Here is a 20990-nt window from a genome sequence, read left to right as displayed (position 1 = left end):
TGGCCTAGAGTTCCTGGTCTAGACAAGGCCAAGGAATGCTGGGCCTGGCAAGCCAACGTTCCCATGGCTGCGGTCACACTACTACGGGCAGTGTCCTGTTACATTTACTAGGAGCTATTTCTTTATTTCCCTACTGAATTATTAAACATAATTACTTCTTATTTGTTTAGAAAAGAAAGCAAAGTTGCCAGTGGCTACATTTCTAGACCGATGATGAAATTTCCATTGAAATCCTCTGCTCTCTCGTGAGACACTGCTTCTCATTGTACCTATAAATGCCAGGAAGACCGAAATGACAGATGGCAACGGTCATGCTCGTGTAGACTGAAGGGCCAAATTCTACTTTGTATTAAACTATGCTGTTTCAGCATGCCTGTCAGAGTCATCATTTCTGTGCAATGCCTGTTCTGTGCCTTCCTTCCTTCCTTCTTTGGACTATAATGTAGATATAATTCTTGCCTACCTTTGCTAGGAATGGAAAGAAGGGGGAAGTCTAGGGAATTTCACGTTCTAAACAAATTTAGTCAGTCCTAATCGAGATGTTTTAATTAATCTCCTTAACATTCATAAAAATAATATCAACCTGATTCAATACCCAAATGGAATGATAGCAATTGGTCATAAAATAAGCATCTCATCCTAGCTAACTCTCACTCTGTCAGCCCTCTTACAGGAAGAACATCTTGTCTAACAAAACAGTGCGGGAATGGAAGCAGGATCTGTGGTACTGAAGTACGCCGTGCTTTCCTCTGTCTGGAGTCGGGGGAAGGGGGATGTTTGACTGTCTCAGTAGGCCTAGCTACTTTTGGAGGAAGGCGAGGGAGGGAGATCAATCTGTCATGAAATCTCGAAAACAAAATCCACCTGAATTTACACCAAGTCCTTTTCAGAGCGCATGTTCAGGATGGTAGAAGTCGGGAAGATGAGGGCGATGGTTCTGACTATGGCTGGGTTCCAGAAGGGCCAGCCTCATCCTCCATGGCCTTTGCTATGATTGCAATCATGGCTATGATTGCATAACCATGTTTTCTGATGCAAATCTAGCTCTGTTCATCATCATCATCATAGTATTCTCCATTTTCTAAGTTCTGCCAAATCGTGAAATTTGTAGGTGTGGCAGAAGCAATAGAGGAACTAAGAGATATATGCTACCCTAAGGACTTTGATGGGACCAGTGTTGGCTAGTCAATCTTCTGGCGCAAATATCCCTTGGCATTTATGAAGCTGGTGCTAGTTGAGTATAAACGTAAGGACTTTGAGCTCTTGAAGGTGTCTGCTTTGCCATTATTTTGTTACACTTTGACTCACGTTCCTCTTTACGGTCATCCCTAAAACCCTCGGCCCAGCTATTTTCAACCGAGAGACAGCTAGCAGATAAGACATTGGGATCTCTGGTACCCAAGATCTCTGTGTGCCTAAGGAGATGTCAAGCAGCCTGCTCTTTTGGGGGCAAACACGGCCACTAAAGACATGTTGAGCCAACTCTGCGTGTGGCTTGTCACAGATGACTGAGCTCCTCTTCGCAGAGTTAGCTGCAAAGCAGCTGAGTCAGAGCTCCCCAACAATGACAAGCTCAGCTGCGCGAGGGCCTAGACACAGAGCAGATGTTTCCAAGTCTTAACAAAAGCAAATCTCAGCAGGTTTTAATAGAATTCAAGCCGTGGGCACTGGCAATTTGGCACACGCAGTAGCGGGGCGGCTCTCTTGCTCTCACTTGTGCGAGTAAAGGGGAGTCCTTTAAACCCACTGGGTCCATCACTTCCGCTGAGACAGAGAGAGCCCTTATTGCCATCCTTCAGAGGTTAGTGGAGCGGAGTCAGTGGTGAGTGAGTACAGCTTCAGCTGGGGGAGGTAGGAAAGTTCCAAAAATGGACGGTGTGATGGCTACACCACAATGTGAATACTATGCCTGTTTAGTCCCCGGGGAGAAGAGAATGGTGAAAACTCCAGGTGTATGCTTTTGGGGATTGCAGATAGTTTCGGTGACGTACTACCAGTGTGGTGTGCGCACGCGTGCATTCCCGCATGATCTTTCTCTGGTATTTGTAAAGGAGTCCATAAATCACAGACTACAGAAAGGTAGAACTTAGGACCTAAAGAGAAATTCTAAATAATTCTAATGGATAAATCTTTCTTAATCAGATGATATTGACAAGACTTCCTAATTGCAGAAAACCAGGAGTTAATTTAACCCTCAACACACACAGGCAAACACACTCTAAGGGTCAAGGCTGATTTGGGGGACACCTGTTTAGATTTTTAGACCTGTGACACTCAGCAGCTGACCCCCGACAAGACACTGTTACACAAGCTCTAGAGTATATGGAGGCCACTGTTCCATATTTTTAATTTAGGAAAGTGTTGTCAGATCTTAATATACTTCTATGAAGGATCTGGGGCTGTATGAAGAATGTATCACCATTAGAGAACTGGCAGTCTTCATTAGGAAAGAGCAAATTCAACAAGAAGTGTGCGGACCTAAGTCCAAACCCTTAGAAGTCATAAAAGAACTGCCATGTGTTAAGTAAGCATCTAAAGAAAGAAGCGGAGACAGAATTGGGGTGCAGTTAGCATGGTGTACACACTAGAGGAACAACAGAGACCCTCTCTCAAATGGGAAGAGCTCAACACCCAAGGTTGTCCTCCAACCTCCAAATGCACATCAGAGCATGCATATACCTGCACTTGCACACCCAAATGTGCACACACACACAGGCACAGAGAATTTCCTGGGGCCTGGTCTGTAGTCTTCAAATTGTAAAAATCTATGTCAAGTAGCTTTGCATTCTAATCATAGGTGCTTACATAAATTCATCGACTGACTAACTGAATCTATATTAACACGTTTATTCTGAGTTTGTGTTCATTGTGCTATGTGCAGGGACACACAGCATTCACTCTGGATCATGTAGAATCCTGTGTCTGCATTCTGATCCTCACAGGAAAGGTTTTAGAGTGTTTGGCTACTCTTTGTTATTCTTTGACCTTGGAAGACAACCATCAATCTAACCGCCAGCCTCCGACAGGCAGCAGACTTCACAGCAAGCTGTGGCAAGTGGCTTAGCTGCTATCCATCACACGGGGGAGAACTCTTGAGCATGTGACCATGAACTGTGAGAAGGTTACCAACCACAGCGCAGACTGGAGAAGTCTTGTGATGAACCCACAACCTGTCATCCTTTTCTTTTCTTCTTTTCTTTTCTTTCAAGACACGGTTTCTCTGTGTAGCCGTGCTGACTGTCCTGGAACTCACTCTGTAGACCAGAATGGCCCCGAACTCAGAGAGATCGACCTGCCTCTGCCTCCCGTGTGCTGGGATTAAAGGCGTGCGACACCACCACTAGGCTCTGTCACCTCTTTTTTTAAGGGAGATAAAACAATGAACACGTGCCTTTTAACTCCACAATTCAGATATTTGAACTAAAGCCATATGATTAATCCCAGGTTAGAAATATTAGGAATCTCAGAGAGAAGGTGACCTGTCTTCCTCAAGCACACACACCACTTGTCAGTTGTCAATGCTCCTGCAAACCTATGCCTCCCTTACTTTCAGGACCACCAAAAAGAGCGAAGAGAACATATAAGCTGAGCAAGAATTTCCACTGATTTCTGGCAGCTGCCCTACATCCACTTTCCCCAGGGCCAGACTTGGGGCAGGGGGTACCAAATGGCAGAACTCAACAGTTAGCATTTGTTAATGAAAATACGAACCCCAGAAGCGAAGTTTAATTTCTCAATCTGAACCCGAGCTCCAGAGATGAACATTCGCTTATCTACGTGACTTGGAAATTACCATGTTGCTCGCCCTCCCCCCATTTTAACGTTAGCTCAGCTGTTAATGGAGCTTAGAGAGGAGACAGTGTGTTGTTTTATAAATCCCTGAAAGTGACTTATTTCTAGTAGTGCTGGGAAATTGGCATTTGAAACCTCGCTTTTTTTTTTGTCAATATACATGACGTATTTAAAAAGGAGTGAGCAAAGGGATGGGACAGCCCGTCAAAATCCTCAAGTCCACAGGTTCTAGCTCTTCAGCAATCAACGAAGACAGGTGTACACATTGAGTGTTTCAGTCTTAGTAAGTTCTGCGCGTGTGAAGCCGCCATGGGGGTGGGGGACTGGGGAGGACGGGGACACTCACCTAGTTCAGGTGCTTTGCTGAGCACAAACGCGTAAGCCCAGAATTTGCTGACAGGTCCATTGTAAAAACTCTGGTCACAAACTGACTGCTTGAGGCCTTTGGTCATCAAAATGTACACCATGTAAGCACCAGTTCGAAGAGCACCGAATATACTTCCATTAGAGAAATTCAAAACAAAGAAAAGAAACAACAATTAGGGAAACAATTTCACTTATGACACATTAATCTGTTATGGTGTAAGTGTGAAATGGCCCCCGAAGGCTCTTTTGTTTGAATACCCGGTCCCCAGCTGGTGGCCTGTTTTGGAAGGTCCTGGAACCTTTAGGAGGTAAAGCCTTTTACTATGGCATTGGAGGTAGCCTTGAAGTTGTACAGCCTGGCCATACTTCCTGTTGTCTCCCAGCGACCTGACTGTGTGGAAATGGTACCAGCTACCTAATGTTCTTCTTGCCATACTCCCCTCCTCCAATGATGGACTGCATCCTTCCTTAGGGTGCACACCAAAATAAACCCATCCTCCCTTGTTCCTCCTTCCCACAGCAATGAGAAGTCACAGATGTGAACAAGCTTAGATCGGTCGGCTACTGGTCAAAGCAGGCTGAGAAGGCTCCCGTACTCAGTGCCCTGGGTACCTTTTCAAGCACCCTGTAAAGGAGCTAACACAACCCCTGGTCCTCTGTTTTGAAGACCATTTGCTCCTCATCAGTGTTCCAGAATGAGGTCATGGAATAGAAGACTCAGTCCACACCAGCATCTTCCTAAGAATCTCCTAGGAATGGGTTTCTGCTTGAGAACCACTTCAAGGACAGGAGACAGGACAGCTGCCTGTCCTTGGCACTACCTCAGCTCGATCTGTATTTAGTCATTTTCCAAGTCCCGTTGGCTCTCAGCCCTGAAAGTCTGTTAGTGTCTTTAAGCTAACTCGCCTTCCACATCTGGATCAGATGCCTTGGTTCCTGAAGGAGGATCTAAGCCGCTGGTCCTAGCCACCTCCTTCTGCTCTGTGGTCATCTTGCTCATCGTATCAGGAGTGCCCTCTAGGCTCACCTCTACTCCCAACCCTTCTGTGAGTTCCGCCCACCACAGAAGAGCTAAGTATCCACCCAACTGTGCACACAAACTACCAACACTGTTCTTCAACACACACTCATAGACGGTCCACAGAGATGTCAAAGGGGGAAAGGTTTTTTTGACAATATAAACACAAAACAAACAAAACTTGGAGCTGCTAAGGAAACAGGAGTACTTTGGGACATGCTGACTCAATACTGTAACTGAAAACGTGACAGGACTTGGCAACTGGAGCAAGGGGATTCCACGGTGAGTGAATTCCTCAAGTTAGTGCCCATCTAAGTTGTGACTGTAAGCAGCATCTTCAAGTGTAGCGTCCCTAATTGCAATACATATTTTCATTCTTTGATTATGGATCCAGTTTACTCCTTCAGTTCCTCTCTGCACCCAGAAGCCCCTCCTCTCCAGGAATCACGTGGCTCTGCAGGGCTTCTTGATTGCTCATCCACCTACTGGTGTTCTAGCCAGCACCACTGAGTACTACTGCTGGATACCACTACCTGTTCTCTCCTCAGGACCCTCTAGGTACTTCCTCTTCCTGGGAGCTTGTCTGCATCCACCCCAAGGCTGGTTCCTTGTTCTTCTCAAATTCCAAAGAGGCATCATCTCCTGATGGGGATGCCTCCATATTTACAGTCAATAAAATAGCCCTAATTGAGAGGCAGTGTTTTGCATCTCATCAGTCCAAGTTGGATAATGGAGCCTTTCATTCTTAACTGGATTCCCTTCAGCCTTCCCTCCTGCTTCACTAGATGCAGGCTGAACTTTCAATAGGAAAGGTTCCAACTTCTCCAAATCAAGGCTTATTTCTTAGACACTCTGCTGTTACGGAAGGTAAAGGAAGCATGGACGTGTGATCCAAGGGTGGGCTGTCTGATGAAGAGTCAAGAACCTCCCTCCTCCATATTAAGAGTCCTTTGTTCGGGATGTTCCAAATAGCTTATTCTAAGAATAAATCAAACGTCTCATCTGCAGTTTAGGAGCAATCGTGAGTGTCTACCCCAGTTTTAGCATGCTGGTTTTCCTGGCAGAGATTGGACTTTTCTGTAAAATATTTTATAAAGCATAATCTTGCCATCATATCCAGCCCATCATATATGCCCATGTGGCCCCAAGATATGGCGGTCATGTGACTATCTCTAGTCAAGGTGCTGAGTGTTCCTGTGGGCTGGGAATGGTTTCGCTGCTCTTAGTCTGTACTGTCTGCCGGCGTTTTAGCTGGGGGCAAATAGTTATTCACAGGGTTGAGTGTTAGACCCTGGGAAAACCACTGCAGAGAACTTCTTACATCACGATGACCCACAATACCATCGACAAATACATACGACACACTGTCTTGTGTCTGGACGTAAGACTCACTCCTTGAGCTCCGAACAGTAAGGTTGACTCAGAACTGAGGACAGAGGCATTTCTGAGGGACCATGTCAGTGCCAGTCACTGGGCCCATGTGTTCACAAGCAAAGCCGCATTGTTGGGCTATGACAACGCTCCAACCCAACAGGTCCTCTGAGGGAACCCACTAGCTCTGCCTCTACCACAGCTCAGCCGTGTGTGTTCTGGATTAGGCGGCTCTTACAACAACAGCATGCGGTGACATAGGACTAAAACATCCTGTAAGGTGAGACCTCTTTTGTCCATAAGTTGCGTTGCTTCTAGATGGTGTGACTCAGCCATGAAAGAGCAGTTCCGGTTCTGTGACCACTATTCTCTGGTAGGCTTGGCCAGGCCTTTCCCTCTCTGGGACACATGACTAGTCCTTTCTATAAAGAAACATTCTAGCCACCCCCACAGCTGAAGTTCAAATCTTCTGAACCCACAGGACAGTTGGGAGTCATCATTCTCTTTGAGCCCTCCCTACGGAGGTTCCTGTAGCCTGCAGCTCGCTGTTGAAGGCATGATGCCAAGGAGCCCCTGATGGGGGTGGGGGTGGGGTAAGATGGACGCAAGGAGGGGATGCCGATACACAACTGGAGGACACTCTATCCCTAGTCGGCGCAGGCTCCCTGCTCTCTTATTCAGATTGCAAAGCCCGCCATCCAAGTCAGCTAGCAAGTTCCTAACTCCGACGAACATCTGGCAAGGGAGGCAGCTGGCATGGAAAAGCAACTAATTCCGCTGCGTGGTATCTTTAGTCAGCTGACAAAGGCTATTCCGAGGGGCAGGTGAGCAGAGAGTCTGGGCGACAGTGTGAGCAGGCGATCACCACAGGAATTCCTTTTCCGCTCCCACTCCCACACTTAGTCACTCATTTGTTCTGAGGGCACATGCTGTCTCCCACAGAGCTTAGCTTTGTTTCAACAGTGCCTGGGAAGGAGGGGGGGGAGTCAACGTCTTTGCCCCCCCCCACGCAACAAGGAGGTCAGTGAAGTGCCCCAATTGGCTGAGGCACTCCTTACCTCTGGCCACTTTGTAAGGAAGGGGGTTGTGAATTTCCCCAGCAGATGCCAGGAATAGCTACTGGGCACTAAATTGAGAAGAGAACAGTCCAAGGGTTAACGAGAGGACCGTGTTCTTTGTACCCCAAGCATATACATTCAGTATTGCTTATTTTCAATATGCATATATTAACGTTTAAAAAAACTCCACTTAAATAGATAGCTGGCGGCCACTGATCACCGAATAAACCAAAGCAGAGGTGCCAGCAGCAACTAGGCTTGTGACTGACTGCCCAGCCTGAAGGTGAGGTAGGATAGCAATCACCTTGTGATTTAAGCACAAACTGGCATGGGGGGTCTGGGAGGAAAGGGGGGAACCCGCACAGTCAGGGTGTAAGAATAAAAACAAAAATAAGGGGGCTGGAGAGACAGCTCAGTGGTTAAGAGCATTGCCTGCTCTTCCAAAGGTCCTGAGTTCAATTCCCAACAACCACATGGTGGCTCACAATCATCTGTAATGAGGTCTGGTACCCTCATCTGGCCTTCAGGCACACCCACAGACTGAATATTGTATACATAATAAATAAATAAATATTTTTTAAAAAAAGCAAAAAAAAAAAAACCCAAAATAAACACAAACAACATCAAAAACCGGCACTAGGACTGTTGGAGAAAACCCTGATTCATTCACTGAACCAACAACCATTTAACTAACACCAAGTGTCAGATACTGCAGGGCTGGTGGGGAGGGCAGAGAACCTCTGTAACATTCGGTAGGCTACAGAGACCCTAAGTCACGTACGCAGACACATGTACACACGTACACACACACACACACTACACACACACCAAACACCAGAAAAGGTAGGATGGAATGAGCGTGTATATGGCCAGGACTCTTCTTCAGATGGCAGAACACTTAAACTTAGAAAAAACTTGCCTTTAGCTTGTGTTAGCTTGAAGATCTAAGTATTAGGATCCTTGAAAAAGAAGTATAAGTGCAGCCTTTTGTTTAAGTAGACAAAGATGGTCCGATTAGTTTCCTTTTCAATATACTCAAAGTAAGCAGAGGGAGCTATCTCATGATTTTGAACAAAAGTGCTATTGGGGATCCATGCAGTGGGGTAAATCAGAAAACACTGTCATTTGCACATTGTTTTCGGGTTTACCGCTGGCTTTTATCCCACAGTCGTGACCTGCTGTATACAATGTTTCAAGAAATACACTCATAGAACTGGTTCAGAATAAATTTTAATTTATTCAAAAAAAGAAGATGTATAACAGACAATGCTAATAATGGCCGCTAACTCACGCAAGCCCTTGTCATCTACCTACTTAATACTGACTAAGGTGCTATTCTTATCTCTAAATTCTATTATCACCTAAATATCTAAACAGAATATCTGAGTACTAATTAAGAATTTCAGAACTCTACCTTAGGAAGGGTCTTGCGTAACGAGTACATTCAGTTAATTCATTTCTGAAAGCCTCCTTCACAGCATTTCCTTATTGGTCTTGGCATAGCCATATACTATCAAAATTCTAACACGGTCCCTAAGGCTCTTAGTGAACTACCAAATACCCCCAAATCTGCACCAAAGGTACAATCACTTCCACGATTGGGCAATGAAATTGTTTTATGATACCTCTATCGCAACATCAGTGTCTGGGATTTTGTCCATAGTTACAACATTGCAACGGCTGAGCCAGCAACTGCAGCCCTTTAGAAACTCAGGAGAGGCCACTGACAGAAAAACTTCTGATAATGAAATCTGAGCTGACATTGTTCTTGGACTGAGACAATCTCCAGAGTAGGGCAAACACACCCAATGATCCCAGAACAGGATAAAACAAATGAAACAAACAAAAACAAACCCACAAAGCAGCCAGCAGCACCCAGCATCCGTTGCAATGCATTCACACCTAGGACAGGATGCAGGCTCCACACGTGGTACAGAATCAGGGCATCCATGCCCCTAACGTCTCTACTGATGACATGCAGCTCAAAGTCTGCACACCCAGTAGAGAATGTCATACGTTAGCCTTGGCGAAACCATTTCTCAGCAGCAACACAGCAGGCCACAGGACAGACTGCCTTTGTCCATCCGGCCAGCAGCTAATCTGAGCTATCTGGTCACTTACTCTGTCCCTCCGCTTTGCAAAGCGTAGAATTACATAATTTCTCTTTAGCTTTCACTACTGAGAAGTATTTCTATAGGTTTTATGTTTTAATTTGTATTTTTCCTATTATTTTATATGAATGAGTGTTTAGTATGATGTATTATTTTATATGGGTGAATGTTTAGCTTGTGTGCTATTGGCCTGCAGTGCCCATGGAGGCCAGAAGAGGCTGTTGAGTTCCCCTGGGAGTGGAGTTAAAGATGGTTGTGAACCACCATGTGGAGGCTGGGAATCCAACCTGGGTCCTGTGGATGAGACAGTGACTGTCACCACTGAGCTGTCTCTCCAGTCTTTTGACTCATTTATTTTTACTTTGAAAATAATATACCAGACACTTCTGTAAACTTGGAAACTCTTCCCAAATACGGTGGCTCAAGAGGCTAAAACTGTCCGTTATGTGAAGCATTAATTGACACGACCCATGTATTTGGACTCAGTGACCCCAGTAGCAGTACATCCACAGAACCCTCTTCTCCCAGAAGTTACTAGAAAACTAACCTTAACACTTTTTATTCTAATTTAAAACCCATTTTTGTTATTTTTAAGTAACATACAAAGCAATAGATTTCTGTATGATTAAACTCTCATTTCTTTTTTTTTTTTAAACTCTCATTTCTAATACCTGCTTCATAATTTAATTCTTGGGATTTTACCTTTGAAGTTCTGCTACTCAGACACTACTGCCTTCCCAAAGAGCAACAATCACACGAAACAATGGAAATGAATAATTAGAACTGAAGACAGATGATAAGGAGAAGAATATTGGGTGTAAAACGTGAGCCCGGTTTAAAATAAGGAGGAAAAGTGAACATGTAACACTGGACTCACGAGGCAGCTTCTAGTTGATTTTCATTTGTAATGACAACGCAAAGTGACCGCTGTGCGCAGATGACGAGGTAATACCAGGCTAAGTAAACGATACTCGCAGAAGTATGGAGGCCGCTAGTCCTGAAGGCGTCCTTCAGGACACAGCTGGTCGGGGAAGTGTAAGAGTACAGAGAGGCTTTGTAAGTAGACAGCTCACTCACAGTGTGCCCCGGGAGGCACGCACTATGGTGGGTGTGCAGTGCACAGCTGCCGTCTCCACTCACAATACCCCTTTGATAAGCCAAGGAGCTCCTGCCTCGCACAGTTGTTCTGATTATCTTTGATAGGACGGGCTCACTCCGATCCGTCTTCTGATCAATCAGCTCAGTTCCCTTAACTTGTAAATATAAGCAATTTTTTTTTTCCAAGTAAAAAGAAAGCCTTAAAGGGCTGAACGTTGCTTAAATGACTCCCAGTGACCTGCCATGTTAAACAGAGCTGAGCGTGGTCCTTACTCTGGAGCGAACAACTTGGAAATGACCCACTTGTTCCAAGAACCTGCCTGGCAAGGTACTGACACTCCAGGGCCAAGTATGCATGACTAACGTAATAAAAAACAAAAACAGCTTTTGTCGAGTGGGGAAGGGAAGAGGCAAGGAAGGAGAACTTAAAATAATTCCTAGTGCACCAGCACCACAATGGCTCTCCATTAGCAGCTGTCATGGGGAACAGGACGTATGGCTGTAGGAGCTGACACCTTCACTTAGGTTTTCGTGATGCAGCAGGATCTTCCACTACTGGAGTTACTGTTTTACACTTCACTGCGAGTCACATGGATTCCTATCTGCCCAGCACATCAGCCTAGCACAAGTGGTGGGTGGCTTCGGTTCCCTCGGGACCAATAAGGACAGTGCCTGTGCCAGCCTCACCCTCAGACCTCACAGTGCCAGCTTCAGGTCTGGCTAGCTCAAACATGATTCTGCAAACACCTCAGGATGTCTCCCATTTGAGGATCTTCACTGAGCCCCTGGGTGATGCAATCCCCTAGCTTCCTGAGGCATGCCCATCTCCATTTTGTAGGCACGGACAAAGGCAGCAAGAGGGTTTGGGGCTAGCCTCAGGACTTCCGGAAAGTTCCCAAGCAGCAGATACTCTAGTCTACAGCTTAGCCTGCAGCTTCTTCTGAAAACTCACCAGACTGTCGTGAGGGGAGTGACTTTCAGTATGTCTAAAAAGAAAATCTTCTGCACACCCTAAAATGGTTTCAATGCCTGGGACACAAGTTACACCAAGGAGTTGAACCCGTAGTCTTGGAAGTGACTACTAGTCTGAGCTCTAGGCTAAGAGGATGCTCTAGATATTCCAAGTTCAAGATACCACCTTGCCTATCCTCCTGGCCCCATGAATCTGTGCATGAAGATACATCGGCAACCAATGGAAGGAACTACCCACCCACCTATGACCCACAGATATCCAGGTAAGAACCCTCCTTGACTTTGAAGACAAGGCCGCTCTCATGGTGGGTGTGTTTTCTTTCTGAGTTATGCTCTTCACTCAACCACTAATGCACTGCCACCTCATAAATACATTCCTGAGAAGGCTCGCCCAGGCCTAAGGAGATTTTCGATTTCATATGGGAAGAACAATATACAGGTGTCTGGACTTTCACAATGAGAACAACAAAACCTAGAACCTTAGTGACTGGATGCTAGAAAACCCCCAAGACTCACAGGAACTAGAGAGCACCCGAAATGAATGAGGCTGCCAGGGAGAGGAACGCTGAAGCCAAAAATACCTCACTACAAAAACGGCGAGTCATCTTGTTTCTCCAGAAAACTTAGCTCCTCAGGAAAACTCATCATGTTTGGAATATGAGCAGATTATGAGAACACTAATTAATTCCAGTGCCAAGACTAATAGCCTTGCTCCATCGGCAGGACTTTAGAGGCTTTGCTGGCTTACACAGTTGTGGGAGTAGCCCGACCTCATCCAAGGGATAATTAATGACAACCTTGTGGGGGAAGAGTTCCTGAAGCTACAGGACATCATGTGTGCAGCCTAATTCAGCTACTCCAGGAGGAGGAGGAGAAGGGAGTGAAGGAAGGTCACCGTGGTCCTCAGCTTCTCACAGCCTTAAACGAATGGGCTGGGGATGCCGTCTTCCAGGAGCTCACAGTACAGCTCCGAGGAAGGGAAGAAATCACAGAGCAGTAAGATTCTGCTCCCTCCCATATCCAGTTTCTTCCTGTGGGCACATCCATCAGATCTTGATCACCCTTTAAAACAGTACATTAATTCCTTCAGAAATTGTCACTGTCTGAATTGTCACATAACTGAATCATTAGTGTCACCAGGCCTATCAAGGAAGGTGAAGTTAACAGATGACCGTATTATTCCACAAATATTCAGCATAAATGCTCTCTGGGTGGTAGGCGGTACTCTTTATTAAGAAGAGTTCAGTTCTGCTTTCTCCCAGATTATAATAATTATTTTTATATTACACTATCATTATTTTTTACTAGGTGCATGATATGTGAAATATTCATTCACTTGTGAACCTAAATAGCAATGTGTCTTTTCCTGTCATGGAGTAACTCCTCCATAGCTACTGCCAGGGTCTAGACACAAGGGAGTAGCAACCTGGGTACCTTTCCTGGAGGTATCAGTGGGCACTTTACCTCTTTAGTGAGGGGAGGCCTACTGGGGCCCGACAGTTGGTACCTCGGACTGCAGCCTGGCCCAGCATTTTACCCACCTCATCTCAGAGGCATCTCGTTTTTGATGATTAGTGTGGTTGCTATCAGAGAGCTAGCAGTGCTGCAAAGAAGGAAGGGAGCCGAGACCCCTTGGGTGCTGACAGATGGGACGTAAAATGGAAGGAGAAGCTAAGTTATTTCATGGTCTGGGTAGCCGGGGACAAACAAGCAGCCTCAGGCTACACTAAGAAGATAATATGGCAGTTCCCCTAAAAGTTGAAAACACATGACCACACAATTCATCAGTCTTACCCCCATGGCACGGAGTTTATCCACAAGAACTAAAAATAAAACCGTAACTTATTTTCACACACGTGTTCCAGCAACAATATTCATAACAGACAAGAGGTGGGAGCAACCCAAGTGTCTGTCAGTGGCTGAATGGGTAAACGTGGCATGTTCAAATGATGGACCAGTGAGCCTCAGAAGGAAATACCGTCATCAACTACGGCATGGACGAACAGTGAGGGATCCCGTGTAGAGTGAAATAAGCCCACGACAAAAAGACAAATTCGGGATGACTCAGCGTAAGTCAAACATGTACAACAGACAGAAGAAGATGGTGAGAGCTGGTGTGTGTGTGTAGGGGGGAATGAACAGTTATCTTTTAATTGGCAGTTTCAATTTTGCAAGATAAAAAAAGCCCTACATCTGGTTGCACAGCAATCCAAACACACTTGATACACATTAAAAAAATGGTTGAGAGAACAGTCCCTCCTCCCCACCCCCCCCAAAAAGCAGTCGCTCTGGAAAAGGGCCTTTAAATCAGAGAAACTGAGTACCATGTCACAGCCTGCCTCCTGCAAGGGCCAAAAGTCAGGGAGATCGACAGCACACAGCCAAGTAGATTAGAGAAACCGAGACCATGTCGTAGCCGGACTCCTGAATGGGGATCTTGGAAGAAATTCCCAGATAATGACTGTGCACTTCAATCTACAATTCAGATCAGATTTTTATGGGCAAATGTGAAGAATTCAAGATGGGCTGATGAAGAGAAACACTGGTGCGGACGGATGTCATGGGGTGAGAATGGTTAAGGATAGAACTGTCTCTATGATTGTTATGAAAGCTACATCAAGTTTGCGGGATGAACATACTCCGCCATCACCCACAAGCCCTTCAACAACAATGAAAATCTCAAATTAATGAAGCTTCCTCTTTCCAGACAGTTATATGTAAATACTGTAACTAGTTAATCTTAACTAAATGCTCACACGAGACTTAGTGCCCCATTCGAACCAAGCTAACAGCACAGATAACCACCTTGAAAACTGGTTTAATTAGTTAGATTGTTTCTATCTGCGTTGATTCTTATGAAAAACTCCCTCGACACTTACTATATGCTAGGTTCTCTTTAGTGTTCTTTGATTAAAGAAACAGAGAAAGACAAGAAATCTGTTTTATCAAGTCTATATTCTGCTGGGCCATCTAGCACACAGAAGTGATTCAATGATTTCAAGTCGTACTTAAGTATCTTAGTACTGAAGGTGATTAGTGGGGGGAGGGGGGGATAACCTACTGAGATGGGAAACCAAAGAGGTGACAGGTGAGCTGATACTGAATTCACGGAGCAGCAGCCTGTCCTGCCACAGCCTCGATACGAACACACTGGACAGACAAGGATCATAGCAGCTGGGCATTCCAGTCCAAGGCTAGGAAGGCTGGTTGTGCTGGGGTGGGAATGAGATCCTGGGATGGCCATAGCTTGCAGAGATTTGTGGATTTTGTAAGACCCGATCATTAGCAACAATAAAAGTCATTTACTCGCTAGCACTGTCGAGGCACTGACTGGCTTTAAGCAGGACAGGAATATGATATGCTTTATACTTTAGGCTATCACATGGAGAAAGACCTCAATATGGGATAGAATAACCTCCACATTATTACCATATACAACTGTGCGTTTTGAGTAAAGAACCTTTCTTCTTGCTATTACATAACAGGGTAAGTAAGAGCATTTAGAAAAGGCTAGCACTCTCCTTCCCAAAGGGATGCTGGGAGCTGAAACGGCAACGGCAACGACAGACATGGAAGAAAGCTCGGGAACACTGTCAAGGGTCTGATGCAGTGAGGAAGAGGTGAAAGCCATGGCCTCAGCAACATTGTGGACCACGATGTACTACTGAGATAAAGAGGAACCAACTTAATTACTAATTTACTTGCTACCGATTAATCATAGGGAGAACTTGTTAGCCGACTAAAAACAGGTTTTTTTTTTTTCCCCCAAAGCTCTTTAAAGCAATGAGTTTCAGGCAAGACAAACAAACTACCAGTGAAAGAAAACATGGGCTGATAGGAAGCAGGGACCCAGAGGACTCATCAGATCACACATAACTTCTTCTTCTTCTTCTTTTTTTTTTTTTGGAGGCTGGGAGGAGCCAGACTCAGATATTATTGCCTCTCAGGAAGACACCCGAGGGAACAAACATGCTCCAGGGTTTTCCCTCTCTCCTGGCTTTGCCAAGATGGCACTGGGCCAACTGGGAGGCGGACTGACGAAGAGCCACTCCCTAGGTGAAAGTTTATCTCAGGTGAAAGCATCCAGCTCACAGTCCACAGAGGTGGGGGAAATGGCGGAACAGAGGTCAGCCCATGACTAGCAGGCTTATAAATACAGATAAGCATGCCAAGTGGGGCAGAGTCCTGGCCAGATTTTTCTAGAGCAGCAGGTCCACACGGGGCCTCTTGGCTCCACGTGTCTTGCAACCCCTTGCTGTGGAAAGGAGACGTCGAGGGTGAGGAATGGGTCATGTTAGCCCCTACAATTGCATGAAATTGTGACTTACAATAAACCATGCTGGTTATAATAAATGCAGATTTTTAGGCTCTGCCTCCAGAGGCTCCAAGGCACAGCTTGAGGGGAGGACCCAGAAAACTTTTAATTTTTTAATTAGCATGGCTCCTAAGCCAGGGCTTGAGAAACCATCTCTCCATTGTCTTCTGCACTCATTTTCTCTCCACAGCACTCTACCAGTGAGCTATATCCCGGCTCAATAGTCCTCTGTAACTCAGTTAGTCTCTAGGGTTTAGGCCTTTTTCAAACTCTGGCCATCCAATTATGTAAAGAACGTGGAACTGAGCAAATGGCTCTTTCAAGTCAAACCATGCTGTCTGTGTGCATGTCCATGGGGACATTTCTTCCCATCCTGTCAGTTCTTCCATAGGGACGTGAATCCCAACGCTCTGAAGTATTCCCATAATGTGCTGTGGCTCATGCATAAAATTTGATGAAATGTGGCCCTATACATAAACTATACTCAAGAGACAATTGTCCAGACTGAGCTTATAACAGTGTCGTAAGGAGCAACACCAAATGTTTCTCTCTGTCTTCCATTGTCACCTTAGAAATTCTGTTGATGAGGCAAGTCACAAGTATTCAGTGCAGACTGGGTGGGAACAGGGCTGGGGATGGGCTATGCAGGTGTGCTAATGACCAGAGTCACACTGCCAGCCTGCCTTGCTTGGTGTTTAGCTCAGGCTGTCCTCAAATCTGCAAGCCTCCCGCCACCAGCTCTCAAGCCCCCGCACGACGGTACGTTACTGTGCTACCCACTACTGGCCCCCTGCAACAATCGCAGCTGGTGAGCCACAGCAATGCTACCCATGTCACCATCAGGGCCACACTTTCAAATAAAGAGCCCCTCTAAGATGGAAAATTACTGTTCGTATAGATTTGCTGCATTTAAAATCATGCTTTCAAACCCAGAGTTAAATGGACATAGATCTATGTGTTCCGATGAACCCTGTTTGATTTTTATTCCTACGGGGAAATTAATCTGGAGCTGTCAGAGTTCAGAAATGCTTGACTGTTCTGGTGTATTGAAAGAACTTGCCTGCCGTAACTAGAGATTACAAATCTAGTATACTCTTTGTAGGCTGGTGCGGATTAAGAACTTGTCAGGCATTGTTAAAAAAAAAAAAAAATCAGTTGTTAGAGACTTTGAGGAAAACCTGTTAATTCTTCTGTTTTCAAGAGAGGAACGCTGTTCGCTTTCAGGAGGGTGTAACAGCAAACACTTCCCATTCGATATGGGGGTGGGGGGCATCCCCCGCCCTCAGCTCCTGCGCCGCCATGATGGCGGGCTCTCAGCAGCAGCTGCACTGCATCTCCCAATCACAGCAATGCACTGACCCAGACAGGGGAAAGGTTCCCGCAGAAACGCTACGTAAAATGTGCTCACCTTGCGTGCACCTTGACTCAGATCCACGTCCTCCCCAAACCCTTCACTGGAAGATTAGAGTCATCCAAACAGCCTGAAAACGTGGCAGTGCCAAACTGATTTTTTTCACGGTTGGATGTGATCCAAAACAGGAAACAATAAAGGACTCTGGGAACATTCTCAAGCCAGCTGCTGACAACACTCCCGATTCTGCAGAAATTATCTGAATGGGTTTCTTAATGTGCACCTGTCACTAATGCCACAGCAAGGACACTCACTGTGTTCGTACAGTTACTTAACCACATCTATTTTTATTTAATTTTATTATTTTTTGAGACAGGGTACCCCTGTGTTGCCCAAGGTGACCTAGAACTCTCCGTTCCCCTGCCTGTCTGCCCGTCATTGGATGGACAGGCATGGCTCACGGCCGTGGATGTGCAGGAAGAAATAATTTTTGAAAAGCTTTTCATGTGGCTTTTCCACTACAAAATGCTTCTAATAGAATGAAATTTCTGGTGGCTTTGCTTTCTCAAAAGACAGTTTTAAAAACATCTTAGCTATGCGTATTTGCATACATGTGTGTGGATATATGCGCAGCACATGCATGCAGTGCCCACTGAGGAGGCAGAAGAGGATGACAGAGCTGCGGAATGTCGGTGCGGGAATTGAACCTGGGTCCTCTGCAAAGCAAGTGCTCTGAACTGCTGAGTCAGCTTTCCAGCCGCTAAGGGTTGCTCATTTTATGTTTGGTCAGTAATTAGAAGCCATTTGGTTGCTCTCAGGTCTCTGACCTTTGGGGCAAAGGGGGATACATGCCAGGCTGAGATGACCCTTTGCCATTTTCCATTTGGAAACTCTGAGGTCCTTAAAGTGTTTTCTATCAGAGGGGCCAATGGAACTGGGGATGGAATTTCCTTAATCGGAAGCCAACACGGGGTGTTCCTTTGGATGCAGCAGCTTATGGACTTTCTGGGAGTCAAAATTAATCAACAAGCAGACTGCAATGACTGCGAGAAAGCATGAGGAATTTCTTGCAGAGATACAACGCAGTTTATGAGTTAGAACTTTGGCCAATGCCGCCGCCCCGCCCCCTCCGCTGTGGAAATACCCATGCTAGTTTTTTTTTTTTTTTATTGCTAGTCACTTTCTTCTCTTTTCTAGCAAACGTCCATCGGTAGTTACTTTATATCCTCAATTTAGGACAAAATGGTTAAAGAGGAAAAGTCAGCGGTGAAAACAAGCTCAGGCAGTTTAATGATTGACCCCGAGACGGGAGGATGGGAACACAGGCATTTCACGTTACAGCCGCTCTCAGAAATGGGAGGCTGATGTTCAACTTCTGAGTTGAAACTGACCCAAGAGCCTGTGCCTTTCGGGAGATCTGAGCAGAGAACCAAGACTAAAGCTGCTAATTAATGTCTGCTGACCCAGATCCTTGGAGAGTGAGAGCTTTTGAGCAGACGGACCAACTGTCATTGGCAGAGCAAGCGAGTTATAGATATTACTGGGAGAGGCTTGCTTGCAATTCAAGATCATGAATATGGCAAATCCTCCTAGTCCTCAATCTATGATTGCTGGCCCAATGTAATGGGGCTAACAGTAACCGAACATTCATGGTATTTGAAGATCAAGTTCCTCAGCTTGATCTGTTGTCTTCCAAAAATGTTACAGTGCCAAAAATGATGACAGTAGCTCTCATCCATAATCTCAGTAACCAGGCGGCTGAGCAGGCCAGCCTGGGCAACAAATACAAGACCCTGCCACAAAAACCAAAGAAGAAGACATAGTGGACCACAGTCTGCAGCCGGTAACGAAACCAGTTAGACAGAACCACTGACTCATGTGACAGAATGTTGGATTAGATTTTACTGTTAAATTTTCTGAACCTCTTGAGATCAGGTTTTCCCACTGACAAAAAATAATAAGGGTAAGTGTGTGTGTGTGTGTGTGTGTGCGCACGCGTGCGCGTGCATGTGCGTGTGTGTGTGTGGGGTTAGGCTGTATGGAGTACTAGAACATTTTCAAAAGCAGGGCATCTTCTATTCATATTTCCACTCTGGGTGTCAACGGGAAGCTTAGAAAACACTCAAGCGCGATTCCTTTACTCCAGGGTGTGATGAAAAATGAGTTTGGTCTCATAAAGTATGTGTGAGGTGGCAAGAACCAGAAGGTCAATGGAAACTCAAGAGTCATCCTGGCGTGGGAAAGGGCCGGCCTGTTGGATGGATCTTCTTAGTTCATCTCGCTCGTGTTCTCAAGCACTGCTCTCAATACTAATCAAGCCAGTGTAAGGATTAATCTGAAGCTACATGCTTTCAGAGAACCCCAACACGGCATCTTACATGAGATGACTCTGAATGCCTTATGATTCTAATGTCTTCAAATCATTAGTGGTTCTATCAGGATGAGCCGACAATTTCTCCTCTAAACCTATGTTACTACAAACACTTGGCATCAATGCACAACCTCTCCTGCCTACTTCAGTCACCAGAGCAGGCCCTCTGTTGCAGACACACGCTTTCACCTCTGCAAGATGTGGGTGAGGAGAAGGAGAAAACTTCTCTGTACACCACTGCATCACTATAAATGATGCTTTATTATAGTAGGAACTTGCTTTGTGCAGGCAAGTGAAAGAGTCTCAGAAAATTCAATCACTTTCATTACACACAGCTAAGTCTGAATCCAGGACCCTAAAAACTATGAGAACTATCTGAAATGGCAATGAATCAGTGGGGATTTTTTTGGATATCACAGCCTTAGGCAAGTGTAATAATTCAGTCATAAGTGAGAACCTGCACCCATTTCCACTTGTGAATTTTCTGCAAAGGGTAGGCGATGAATTCCTAAGAGAGCTCACTATTAACTAAGCAAATCCATCTGATGGTAGTACTGACAGAAAGAACAGCTAGTCGCAAGGGGAAAATAACTTCATGCTTCCTAGATCAGAATCAAGACAAGCGAGACCCAGGAACTTATCAATACCAAAGCATCGCCTCAGTCAAGCACTGAACCTATCAGTACTACAGCGACACCCCAGTAAAACACTGAACCTATCAATATCACAACGTCACCCCAGCCAGGCACTGAACCTATCAATACCACAGCGTCACCCCAGTCAAGCACTGAACCTATCAATACCACAGCGTCACCCCAGTCAAGCACTGACTATTTGGAAATGCAGAGAAAACAGGCTGAAAGCTTTCAGGAAAGAGCTGTTAAGGACAGGCTCAGTGGCCCGCAAATATCATCTCAGACAGGAAAGGGACTGTGTCCAGGAGGAGGATTTTTTGTGACGTAACAGGAGAAGCAGTGTGAACCAGCAATGTTCCTACACTGTGGATTCCACTTATGGTCTATGTGCGTCCATACCCTGAGGACGCATGGGCTACTGGAAGAAGGAGGCTCGTCTCTCAGAGCCGCTGCTGCTGCTTCTCGGTCTGCTAAGAGGAATCTCAGTAGGAGTATCTAGCATACGCCCATGCTTTTCTTCTGCCAATCGACA

The 20990-nt window shown here is 45.5% G+C and overlaps 1 protein-coding gene across 1 annotated transcript in view; it reads right to left on the bottom strand.

The window, feature by feature from the left end:
- Elovl6 (ELOVL fatty acid elongase 6) overlaps positions 1-20990 on the bottom strand; it is a 101514-nt gene that overhangs the window by 6618 nt on the left and 73906 nt on the right. Inside the window, exon 3 of the mRNA XM_057793764.1 lies at positions 4139-4290. Coding sequence (XP_057649747.1) covers positions 4139-4290 — 152 coding nt within the window. The remainder of the gene's footprint in view (positions 1-4138; positions 4291-20990) is intronic.

The sequence above is a fragment of the Chionomys nivalis genome, chromosome 18 (genome assembly GCF_950005125.1).
Source record: "Chionomys nivalis chromosome 18, mChiNiv1.1, whole genome shotgun sequence".
NCBI classification, from domain to species: Eukaryota; Metazoa; Chordata; class Mammalia; order Rodentia; family Cricetidae; genus Chionomys; species Chionomys nivalis.
This window is presented reverse-complemented; position numbering and strand designations above follow the sequence as displayed.